The following is an 11,803-nucleotide window of genomic DNA, read 5'->3' on the forward strand; positions in this document are numbered from 1 at the left end:
ATTAGATGATGGATACATTGTGGCCATGATGCACATGGTCAGCAACAATACTCAAATAGGCTGTACCATTCACGCGATGATTGATTGGTATTAACGGGCCCAGAGTGTGCCAAGAAAACATTCCCCACACCATTACACCACCTGAATAAATGAGAAGGTGTCCAAGTGTTGCTAACACTTTGAGCTGCAACGTTTGCAGGAAAAGTGCTATACAAATAAAACATCTTATTATTATTATTATTAAAATGTTTGGTGAGTGTATATAAATGATTAATGATCTGTCACTTATGGTGCTTCTCCATTGACCAGACCGGGACGGTACAGGACGGCACACATTTGTATCTTACCCGTATACCAGACTTTCAGAAACGCTTCTCCATTATACACAACAGACCTGTTGCAAGTCGGAACAGTAGGAGGAGTAAAGCGTCATAAGAGCACTCCATTGCGGTTGTTGTGGTCCTTTATTTTGCGGTAATCTTGCTTCATTTCTTTCACTTTAATAAGTGCAGCTATACAGCTCAACGGGGGGAAATGCGACATGAATTATGTCAAAATGCAGCACTATCATGCACAGATCACCCTTAAAACATGTAACGTTAGACATATAACGTTAGACAGGGAGCGCAGATTTATTTTTATGGCGTTCCGAAATCCGTTGTGACAGGAACGCTGGCTGTCCACGGCATTAGTCAACTACATGCTCACATCCAGTCTCCCGCTCAATGCTCTCCATCAAAAATGGCACATCCATCAATAATATTACATAATAACAACTACTCGGATTAGATTGCGGGTTGTTTTGATTTAATAAGTGTCGCTATACAGCTCCACATCAACGGGTGGAAATGCGACATGAACTCGATCAAAACATGCGACTATCATGCACAAATCAGCCTAATGTTAGATAGATAACTTTACATTAAATATGTCTACCATCATCCGCTGTCAAACGCCTCAGGTAATCATTTATTTCCTAATGTGAATCGCGCTGGGAAGGGGAAGGCTGTGCTTGACGCTTCCATTGGACTGGCCTAACGATTCCCACCCGAGTTGGGGTAGACCACGCCAACTTCTGGAATATGTAGGGGTGGGACCCGCATCCCTTGTTCTCTGTATCTTGTTCTTCCGCCCCGCAGGCTGCATCCCTATGGAAACGGCATACATTTTCGCGGACTGCGTGGCTATTTTAAACATTACCGTTTCAATCAACCACGTAATATGTCACTCTAGCATACTCCTAATGTCCACCATGTACTTGAAACACAAATCAGATATTTATTCTCTCGTTAGCCTATACTATTGCGTTAGCGTGCTAGCTAAGCATAACTGACCATGTTAAACTCCATTGACTACGTGAGCCTTAGCTAGTCTAGCTAACGTTAGTTCAAGCGTCTTCTTTAACCTAAAATCGTTCAAAGCCCTCCAACGAGTGCATAGCTAGCTAGCTAACCAACACTTAGAATAAATTGCTAAAATAATAGCATCCACAACACAACGTTTTTGTTGGTTTCGCCAGCAAGGCTCCTCTGTCTGGGGACTGGGGCTGATTAACACTTAAGGGGGGAGTCTTGAAGCTACAGCAATGAATACGCAGGCTACTAGACTAGACGCGGCCTACTGACATTTTTAACCTTGCATGAACATGATCAATAATACCAAAAGCAAAATATTATCTTAAGCATTGTAAGCATGTGCCATCTCTAAAGGACCGTAGGCAGGAAGCTGCAGTTTCTTTACTAAAAGAGATCAATCAATCAATCTAAGCTTTATTTGTATAGCACATTTCATACCCAGAGGCAACACAATGCTCTTTACAGAGAACAAGGGATGCGGGTCCCACCCCTACATATTCCAGAAGTTGGCGTGGTCTACCCCAACTCGGGTGGGAATCGTTAGGACGCCGCCGGGCGCTCATACAATCTCTGCGTTTGTTGCAGAGGAACGATAGTTATGGAGATAGACTCCAGTTCTATGAGTGGAGCGGAGCCCCATAGGGGAGCTCTGCTCCTATTGGTTTACCCGCTACCTAAAGTAGCCAATGACTGAATTTTTCAATGCCTGCGCCCGCCTGGGGTGCTATATAAAGGGGTGTACTTCGCTACCTCATTCTCCCAAACATACAAAACAGCCGGGTTGAACGAGTCGAAGTGGGCCAGCAGCCCTATGGGGCTCCGCTCCACTCATAGAACTGGAGTCTATCTCCATAACTATCGTTCTATATCGTGGAGCTCCGCCCCATAGGGGAGCTCTGCTCCTATTGGTTTAGGCGGAGCGAACGAGGCCAAATGTACCCCCACTGAGACTATTAATCCGTAAAACAATCTCAGCGGCACCCGGAGCTGACCACTGATGTTGGTTCAAGACAACCTTAAAAAGTTGGCCCAACCCACACGAGTCTGCTCCACTGATCTAGCCCTTACGTGAGCACGCAGGGTTGTAGATCTAACGGAACATGTCCTGGAGGAGGGTCCCCTCCCCAGGCACATCCGTAATCATCCTGACAGCACTTGAATAGCATCCCCAACCAGGGTAATCCAAGTGCCATCCCCACTACATCAGTCCTCAGCAACTGAGGACAGAGTGAGAAAAGGATGAGGAAGAAATATCACTTACCTAACCCTTACGTTGGGTTGTTGATCTAACAGACATGTCCTGGAGGAGGGTCCCCTCCCCAGGCACATCCGTATTCATCCTGACAGCACTTGAATAGAATCCCCATGACCAGGGTAATCCAAGTGCCCTTCCCACAACATCAGTCATCAGCAAACTGAGGACAGAATGAGAAAGGATTGAGGAAGAATATCACTGACCTAACCCTTACGTGAGCACGTAGGGTTGTAGATCCAACGGAACATGTCCTGGAGGAGGGTCCCCTCCCCAGGCACATCCGTAATCATCCTGACAGCACTTGAATAGAATCCCCAACCAGGGTGATCCAAGTGCTTTCCCCACTACATCAGTCATCAGCAAAACTGAGGACAGAATGAGAAAAGGATGCGGAAGAAATATCACTGATCTAACCCTTACGTGAGCACGTAGGGTTGTTGATCTAACGGAACATGTCCTGGAGGAGGGTCCCCTCCCCAGGCACATCCGTATTCATCCTGACAACACTTGAATAGAATCCCCATGACCAGGGTAATCCAAGTGCCTTCCCACTACATCAGTCATCAGCAAAACTGAGGACAGAATGAGAAAAGGATGAGGAAGAATATCTTTCAAGTAATACCGTACAAAAAGTGATGGCGACGACCAAGACGCCGCCTCACATATCTCCTCCACTCCCACTCCCCTGAGAATGGCCACTGATGTGGCCATGCCCCTGGTGGAATGAGCCCGAATGCCAGTCGGCACGGGCTGCCCCTTCGATTCGTATGCGAGGCTAATAGCCTCGCAAATCCAATGGGACAGCCTCTGCTTCGAGAGTGGTGCCCCGGCTTTCTGTCCGCCGTAGCAGATCAGAAGCTGGGGAGAAGATCTCAGTCCTGCCGTGCGCTTCACATATTGTGCCAACGCGCGCACCGGACATAGACAATGTAAACGCCTCTCCCTCTCTCCGTCGTGAGGAGGAGGAAAAAAAGGCGCTCAGAGCACAGCTCTGAAAACCTAAACCCACGATTAACCTTAGGGATAAAAACCGGGTTAGGGCGTAACACAGCTTTTGTTTTGTCATCAGATATGATCAAACAATCTGCCCGTGTCGAGAGAGCACATAAATCACTCACTCGCTTAGCCGTAGTCAAGGCGAGGAGCTGACTCGTCTTGAGAGACAATAAACGCAACGACACAGTGTCAATGGGTTCGAATGGGGCACGCACAGCGCCTCTAGCACAATCGACAGGTCCCATTTTGGCATTAGAGTCCTATGAGGGCGTCTAAGCCTACACACTCCAGTCAAAAAACGCTTAACCAGCGAATGACTGAACAGTGTCGTTGTCGCAAAACCCTCATGACAAGCTGAGATGGCAGCCGCGTAAACTTTAATAGTTCTCGCCGCCAATCCCTTGTCAAACAGCGACTGTAAGAAGCACAAGAACGTTTCGACCCGACAGCAGACTGGGTCAACGTCCTGTCCCTTACACTGTGTAAACACTCGCCAGCGCGCCGCATATCCCTTTGCAGTGGATTGCGCACGCGCACTCTGAATGGTCTGAATGACCGCGTCTGTCAGACCCCTGCGTTCTAACAAATCCCTCTCAGTAACCAGGCCATGAGGGGCCCCCCATCATAGGCGGCCCCCTCACCAAGCCTCTGACTTGAGAGAGTGCATCTTGTCGATGAGGTATGGGCCATGGGCCCTCTACCAACATCTCCATCAGTTCCGGAAACCACGGGGCTCCGGGACGGTCCGGGGCTACAAGAATTAACTCAAGCCTCTCTGACCTCACTCGTGCCAACAGTGGGAGGATAGATGTCAGGGGTGGGAACGCGTATAACAGGACCCTCGGCCATGGATGGTGTGCGAATGTATCGACTCCCAATGGCGGGTTGTCCTGTTCGCGCAGACCGCAGGGAGAACCAAAGGTGACACTGCGCATTCGTCCGTGACGCAAACAGAACCACTTCTGCTTGCCCGAACCATGCCCAAATCAGCGACACAATGGAGGGTGCTCACCTCCAGTCGTCGTCCCTCGGGCCTCCCCGTGATAACAGATCTGCTCCTTCGTTGAGCAGACCTGGAATGTGGAGAGCTTTCAGCGAACTCAGGCGACTCCGCGCGCGATGGCGCGCGGGTCTCTCCAGTAGCTCAGGTCGGTTTTAACCGATCTCTGTATTACAATCAACCTGCGACGGCGTCTCACTGGAATCAGTCGCAGTCCTGCGAACCGCCTCTGCAGTCCGCGCATGTGTAACAGGCCTAAGGGGACCACTACATGGGCTGTAGACATCAGTCCTAGTAAAAACCTCCTTGACAGAGCGGTGATCGTATTTGTCACTCGACACACCCGGAGAGCTGACGTCAGTGTCGCTCTCCGTGGTGCCGATAAACTGGCCTTCATCTCGGCAGTATCCAACTGAATGCCTAGATAGGAAAACTGTTGAGCCGGCCACGGAGCACTCTCTGTCCAGTTTACAGCTAACCCCAGCTGAGTGAGGTGCTGCACCAGTGAGGTTGCGTCCCGAATGGCTCGATTTGGGCATTGGGCCAAGACCAGTAGGTCGTCGAGATATGCTAATATGCGTATCTCGTTTCGCCTCAGTGGTTCGAGTGCTGTCTGCACGCATTCGGAGAAAATTCGAGGAGCAAGCGTGTACCCGAAGGACAGGCGCGTGTACTCGTAAACCTTCCCTTGGAAAGTAAAAACGTAGGAATTTCCTGTGCCACTCCGTGATTGGCACACGAAATACGCGACCCTCAGGTATCTACGAAAGGGGCGTTTCGCCACTCTCTCGTTGAGGACCCTAAATCTAGTCTGGGTCTCATGTCTCCCGAATTCTTTGGGACAAGGAAATATGAGGAGTACCACCTCATGTCTCACTGGTCCCTCGGAACCAATGTCACAGCGTCCTTTGGTAGGAGATTCGTAATCTCCTCCTGGAGCGCACCTGTCTTTATCGGGCAGGACAACAAACAGTCTCTCTCATGCCCCTGAAGGGCGGAGGAGGCTGAATGAACTGTAGTGCATATCCCCTCCTCAATGTCCTGTCTAGTCAGCCCGACAGAATACCTGTCCCTTCTAGCCATTCTGCATAACGCAACAACAGCGGCTGGACCGTCTGTTGTGGTGCAGTCGACAGAAAAAACTAGAATTTCTGTATGATCCCAGCCGCCGCTGTACACCGAGGAGGTGGCACAGCCCAAGGCGGGGTCATTTCGAAGGGATGGGCTGCCGTCTGTAAAGAGTGTTTGTTATGTAACAATGCTCTTTATTGACGCAGGTTTAGTATGCCTGATAATCAAAGAACCGGCCGCACGCTCACGAGCTGGGCCAGGTCCTGATAGACATGGAGGGGTTTTTGATGCACATAACGACCCCTCTATACGGCTACAGACAGGGGTGTTTAACCTCTATTGTGTCGTGATAGGGGTAAAAAACGTTAGGCAGAAAGCTGGTCACACGCTAGTAAGCTGGTCCAGTCTCCGCCCTTGTTTCTAACCGGTAGCGATTGGACCACGCCCTGACAAGGCAGGTGGGTCACCGCTCTGGTAGATAACAGTCCCTCTATACGGCGACATACATGGGTGTTTAACCCGCTTCGTGTCGTGATAGGGGTAAGCCTGTTAGGCAGAGAACTGGCCACACGCCGGTAAGCTGGGCCCGTCTCTACTGTTATGCAGAAAACTGGCCACACGCCGGTAAGCTGGGCCAGTCTCCGTCTTGTTTCTAATCGGTAGCGATCCGACCACACTCTGACAAGGCAGGTGGGTCTCCGCTCTGGTAGATTGCATGGAAAAAACCCCCTTTACTGAAAAAGTAATGTGGGGATTTACCCTCTTTTGCCTCTTTATTTTTTGAGGTAGGAACAACTGGTGGGGGTCATCACCGACCCTCCCGCCAGTGAAGCGGTGGCGGGGTCATTACCGAACCCCCGCCAGTCACGCATTCCTCTTGCGTTTACCCCCACGCCATGCTGTGGGGGGGTTACGCTGCCGTGGGGGGCCCAAGCGGGCACCCTCGGTGGTCGGTGGCGGAGGCTGGGAAGCCTGAGTAGGGTATGGCGCCCTCGGCAGAGGCGGAGCCCACCCTGCATTACGCCGCGCCCTCCGTTTCGCAGTCGCCGTCACTGACGGTCTACCTGCGGAAGAAGAAGAAGAGGTGGAAGGTCGCTGAAGAGGGAGGTGTCTGGCCAGGTGCTTTTTAGCCTCCTCCATCGCGGCCAGGCGCTTCGTCATGGTATCCATGGCGGGACCGAATAGCCCTTGTCGCTCTATTGGAGCATTCAGCAGGGCCATCCGGTCCGCCCCGGTCATGGTGGTAAGAGACAGCCACATTTGCCGCTGCTGTACCACCGCATTTGCCATCAGGCGACCTCCACAGGTCGCGACGCCCTGGGCCAGGTGCATCGTCGCTGCACTGAGCTTGCTCAGGAGCTCCGTCTCCGCCGCAGACAGACCGTCGGGTCGGTCTGCGGTGAGCTTCGCAATGGCAGCGGTAAACATGGCGATGTTATTTGCCGCCGCTGCCGCCTGGGCACCGAGAGCGTAGCTCTTGTCCACCAGGGTGGCGTTAAATTGTCACGCTGGTTAGGCAGCGTGGGTTTCTTGGGCACCGACCAAGCGCTGGACCCCGGCACCAAGTAGGCCGCCAGCGCTGGTTCGAGCGGTGGGGAGCCATTGGTCATCCCCTCCGCGAGTCCCTCCACTCTAGTAAAGGGCAGGAACGCCTTTACCGGCGCCCTGCTTGTGAGTGGTTCCCTCCACGTGTCCTCCACAAACTTATCCAAGCCTGGGAGGACAGCGTTAGGAGGTTGGTCCTGTCGTTTCGCCCTCCCCCCGTAAAACAATTCCTTCTCCCAGAAGGACTCCGTCGTTGGGGGAGGGGAGGCAGGACGGGGGATCCCCAACACATCCGCCGCAGCTTCCAGGAGGCCCTGGAAGTCGTGGTGGAGTGATGGGGGGGCGATGGCGGGGAGCTCGTGAGCCTCTACCTGCCGCTCGCCCTCATCAGAGCTCTCTGACCCTGACACCGACGCCGACCACCCAGCTGGCTGAGGGCGGTTTGGTATCAGGGCTGGCTGATCGGGCGGGACCGTCCCTACTCGGGGAGTCGCCCGCCCAGAACGCCGCTCTGGGGCCTGTCCGGACGTATCATCGGCAGAGTTATCCGAGTCGGATAGCATCTCCGAGATAGCGCCCGTCAGGGGAACGCTCTCCTTGAACCAGGCCATCCTCCTACTCCTGTCCTCGACGGAAAGGAGAGAACAGGGGAGGCAGCTGGGGGAGGCGACCAACGCCGCCTCGGCATGTTCGGGGCCGAGGCAGACGTGGCAGTAGTCGTGTCCGTCCTCCGCTGCTAGTGAGCGGCAGCGGCAGGAGTCCCGGAAAAACTTCTTTATCGGCGGCGGCGGACGATCCATCTCGAAGGGAAAGGCTGGCGGGTCCTCCAGTCTAGTAGTCTTCCTTCTCAGTCTTCAGATTCAACCCGTGCTGAACTTTTTGGGAGAATGAGGTAGCGAAGTACACCCCTTTATATAGCACCCCAGGCGGGCGCAGGCATTGAAAAATTCAGTCATTGGCTACTTTAGGTAGCGGGTAAACCAATAGGAGCAGAGCTCCCCTATGGGGCGGAGCTCCACGATATAGAACAGGGTGACTGGCACCTTGTGACAAACGCGGAAGACATGAGTGCTCCGGTGTCTTGCTCGGTAGTCTAATGGTCATGGAAGTGCCTAGGTCAGTGGTACTCAACCGTGTCCTAATCAGGAGCCACATTGACGAAAAAATATTTTTGCAAGAGCCACAATCCAAAAACGCCCTAGGCCCTAGGTAATAATTTTGCTATTTGCAACTGACATGCACAAATCAGCCTGTAACGTTAGACACAGCACATCGGCATAATAGCTTTTTTAAAATGCTTGTTATAAAGAAAAGGTCTATAATTAATTGAAATTACATTAAACTAAGATGAATACGATGGTTATCATATTTTTTCAAATCTTTATTAATTAGTAATTACAGAAAAAGTAAATGACATTTGTGGTTGTCTTCCGCATTGCCTAGAGCGAAATTAGATTACATGCCTGTTGTGGTATTTAAAAATGTCTGTTAGTCGTGAACTCGAATATTAACCTGGGATGACGTTATTGTGATGATTTCCATTGACCAATCAACGGTCTGCGGCGTCACATCGTAGCCCGGATAGTACCTTTCGCTCCGAGTCAGGAGGGTAGCTAAAATCAGTACGGGTACTACGGCCCGGTACGGGCTAGTTGGCAGTGGAGAAAGAAAAACAAAGGGGGAGCACAGGTTATGGTACCGTACGGAATGGTAGTGGAGAAGCGCCAATAGAACTGTCACTGTTCTCTTAACAGGTTATAACATTCTTGATCACTTTTTAAATTCAGCATGACACCCACCTTCTCCCTACTCTTAAACTGTACTGGTTGTGTGTGTGTGTGTGTGTGTGTGTGTGTGTGTGTGTGTGCGCGTGCGCGTGCGCGCGTGTGTGTGTGTATGTCTGTCCTCAGGGACGTGGCTGAAGAGGCACCATGCCTTCCTGGGTATTGCCTTGGTCTGGCTGTATGCAGTGTTCTGGGCCACCATGCCCCTGGTGGGTTGGGGGGGCTACGCCCCAGAGCCCTTTGGGACCTCCTGCACGCTGGACTGGAGGCAGGCCCAGGCCTCGCTGTCGGGCCAGACCTTCGTCATGGCCATCCTCTTCTTCTGCCTCGTCTTCCCCGCCAGCCTCATGGTGTTCTCCTACGTCATGATCGTCATCGAGGTCAAGTCCTCCACCAAGCAGATATCCCACTTCGACACCCGCAACAGGAACATCCACCTGGAGATTAAGCTGACTAAGGTATGGTGGGGGGTGGAGGGGGGGGGGGGCGGGGAGAGGTGCCGGAGGTGTGTGTGTGTGTGTGTGTGTGTGTGTGTGTGTGTGTGGGCGTGGGTTTGATTCCCGCCGGGACCACATATACTTAAAAATGTATGCACTCACTGCGATGTAAATCACTTTGGCTAAAAGCTTCAGCTAAACGGAATACAGTCTATACATGTAGTCTTACCTCTCCCACCCAACAGGTGGCGATGTTGATCTGCACTGGCTTCATGATCGCGTGGATCCCGTATGCGGTGGTCTCAGTGGTCTCTGCGTTTGGCAAGCCGGACTCTGTGGCGATCTCTGTGTCTGTCGTCCCCACCATGCTGGCCAAGTCCTCCGCCATGTACAATCCCATCATCTACCAAGTGGCCGACCTCAAACACTCGTTGGCGCGGTGCTGTTTCAACCCCAAACGCAGACATTTTAAAGAGTCAAAGTAGGGAGAGTTTTATTTGTTTGTCATGGCTACTGTCCTCACTTTATCCTCCCAGACCAGCTTCCTCTTGATCAAAAGTTACACTAACTGCATGTCTTTGTCATCAGGGGGGTATTGTTAAGTGTCATCCATTGGTGTCTTTTCCCTGTGATGTTGAACGTAACTCAAACATCTTAATTGGAGCTGTGTCGTTTATATTAGACATATATATTAGACATATTTTAAAGCGGCTTCTCTCTTCTCTTGTTTTCTCTTCCAACAGAGTTTACGGCGTCAGTTGCTCACTAAAGGACAAACAGTTAGAATCATTGGGCAGCATGGCTAATAACGAGATGTGAGCCAGAGACTACTATACAGGTCGACTGTATACGAGTACAGCATATGACTATTCTCTGATAGGACACTTGGCCTCTTCTCTTCTCTTCCCTGGCCTCCTCTCCCTCTTCTTGCACCTGACCAATCACAAGCCTGCCCACATCAACTGCCGGGACATCAACCAATCACCACTCAAATGTTACTTATCCTTACTGTGTCTGTGATCCTGTGTCTGTGGGCCTGTGTCTGTGGGCAAGCCATCTGGAGGCCTATTACCTCCAAACTGAGGAGACGGATGGGGAGGGACATGCACACACAGGAAATCTACCTATCGATAGTCATCTTCCGAAAATCAACTGTCAACATCTTGGCACAAAATGAATTGCTGACTTCTAGAGGCTTGTCCATGTGCACAGCTGTAGTAAAGATGTATATTTACAGTGTGTACAGGCACACACAAGTGTGTTTGGTACTCCTTCATCTGTGACATGCATAGTTAAAGGACACTTATCTGTACTACATGTCTCTGATCCCGGAGGCTGGTGGAGGTAGAGATGGAAGGACGGGGGCTCATTGTAAATGCTTGAAACGGAATGGTATAAAAAAAACTCTTCCATGCATTACAATACATCCGTCTTCCAATTTCTACCTCCACCAGCCACACAGAAGCAGATCGACAACACAGAGAAACTAGACCGTTGGTCAATATAAACATCCCCTTCTAAAGCTGCACTTTACAGCAACGATCAAAGCACACTTCGGTTCTTCTTACTCTAGTCTCACTGGATAAGTCGTCGGTGAGTCAATGTCACAAGACAAAATACTCTCATTCACAAGCTGCACATGTACAAGTGGCCCTACTGTGGTGTACAGTAGTAGTATGTGAATATACATACACATGGATGCACATGTAGGGGAATTACTGCCAATGGCCCCTGGTCCTAGCATAGATTAGTTTTTCTTATGATGAGTGATATATAGATGATTCACTTACTTAGACAAATGTACTTGTTGTAAGTCGCTTTGGATAAAGGCGTCTGCTAAATGTCTCAAATGTAAAGTCACCTGGTAGAGTGTACAAGGTCTTGTAGGATTGGAAGTCCCTGGGCCACACTGGTCTGTTGTACGGATTGAGACAATGGTGTTTCAGTAGGAGTACTCTGTGGCTCAGTTGGTAGAGCATGGCACTAACAATGCTTCGGTTGTGGGTTCGATACCTGCAAGAGACCATGTATACTGAAATGTATGAACTCACTGTAATGTAAGTCGCCAGTTAAATGGCAGATATTATTATATTGTGTTGATGGACAACGGAGATGACAAGAGTCTAACAGTACGTGTCAGAAATGTTCGGCAGAGCTGAACTTTTGACAGTCCGTTCACTCGTCCATTTAGCCAATAAGAAACAAAGAAAGTGTTGACGAGTTACTAGGCTGTTTCTGACAGACTCGGGTTACCGGGGCCTAGCTGTCATGTGTGTCTCTGTGGTATTCAGCACGACAAATGTTCCTGTCCTCAACCATCCAGCACGCCCTGACATCAGCCCTAAGCACCTTGTTACAGA

General features: G+C 50.8%; 1 protein-coding gene across 1 annotated transcript in view; it reads left to right on the forward strand.

Moving 5' to 3' along the window:
- The window catches only part of opn5 (opsin 5), a gene marked incomplete at both ends in the record, with an annotated part of 30,785 nt that extends 20,857 nt beyond the window's left edge, over window positions 1-9,928 (forward strand). The window contains 2 exons of the mRNA XM_080524016.1: window positions 9,133-9,464; window positions 9,689-9,928. Coding sequence (XP_080380142.1) covers window positions 9,133-9,464; window positions 9,689-9,928 — 572 coding nt within the window. The remainder of the gene's footprint in view (window positions 1-9,132; window positions 9,465-9,688) is intronic.
- Between the last annotated feature and the right edge of the window lie 1,875 nt (window positions 9,929-11,803).

The sequence above is a fragment of the Nansenia antarctica genome (assembly GCF_963989245.1).
Source record: "Nansenia antarctica genome assembly, chromosome: 1".
NCBI lineage: Eukaryota > Metazoa > Chordata > Actinopteri > Argentiniformes > Microstomatidae > Nansenia > Nansenia antarctica.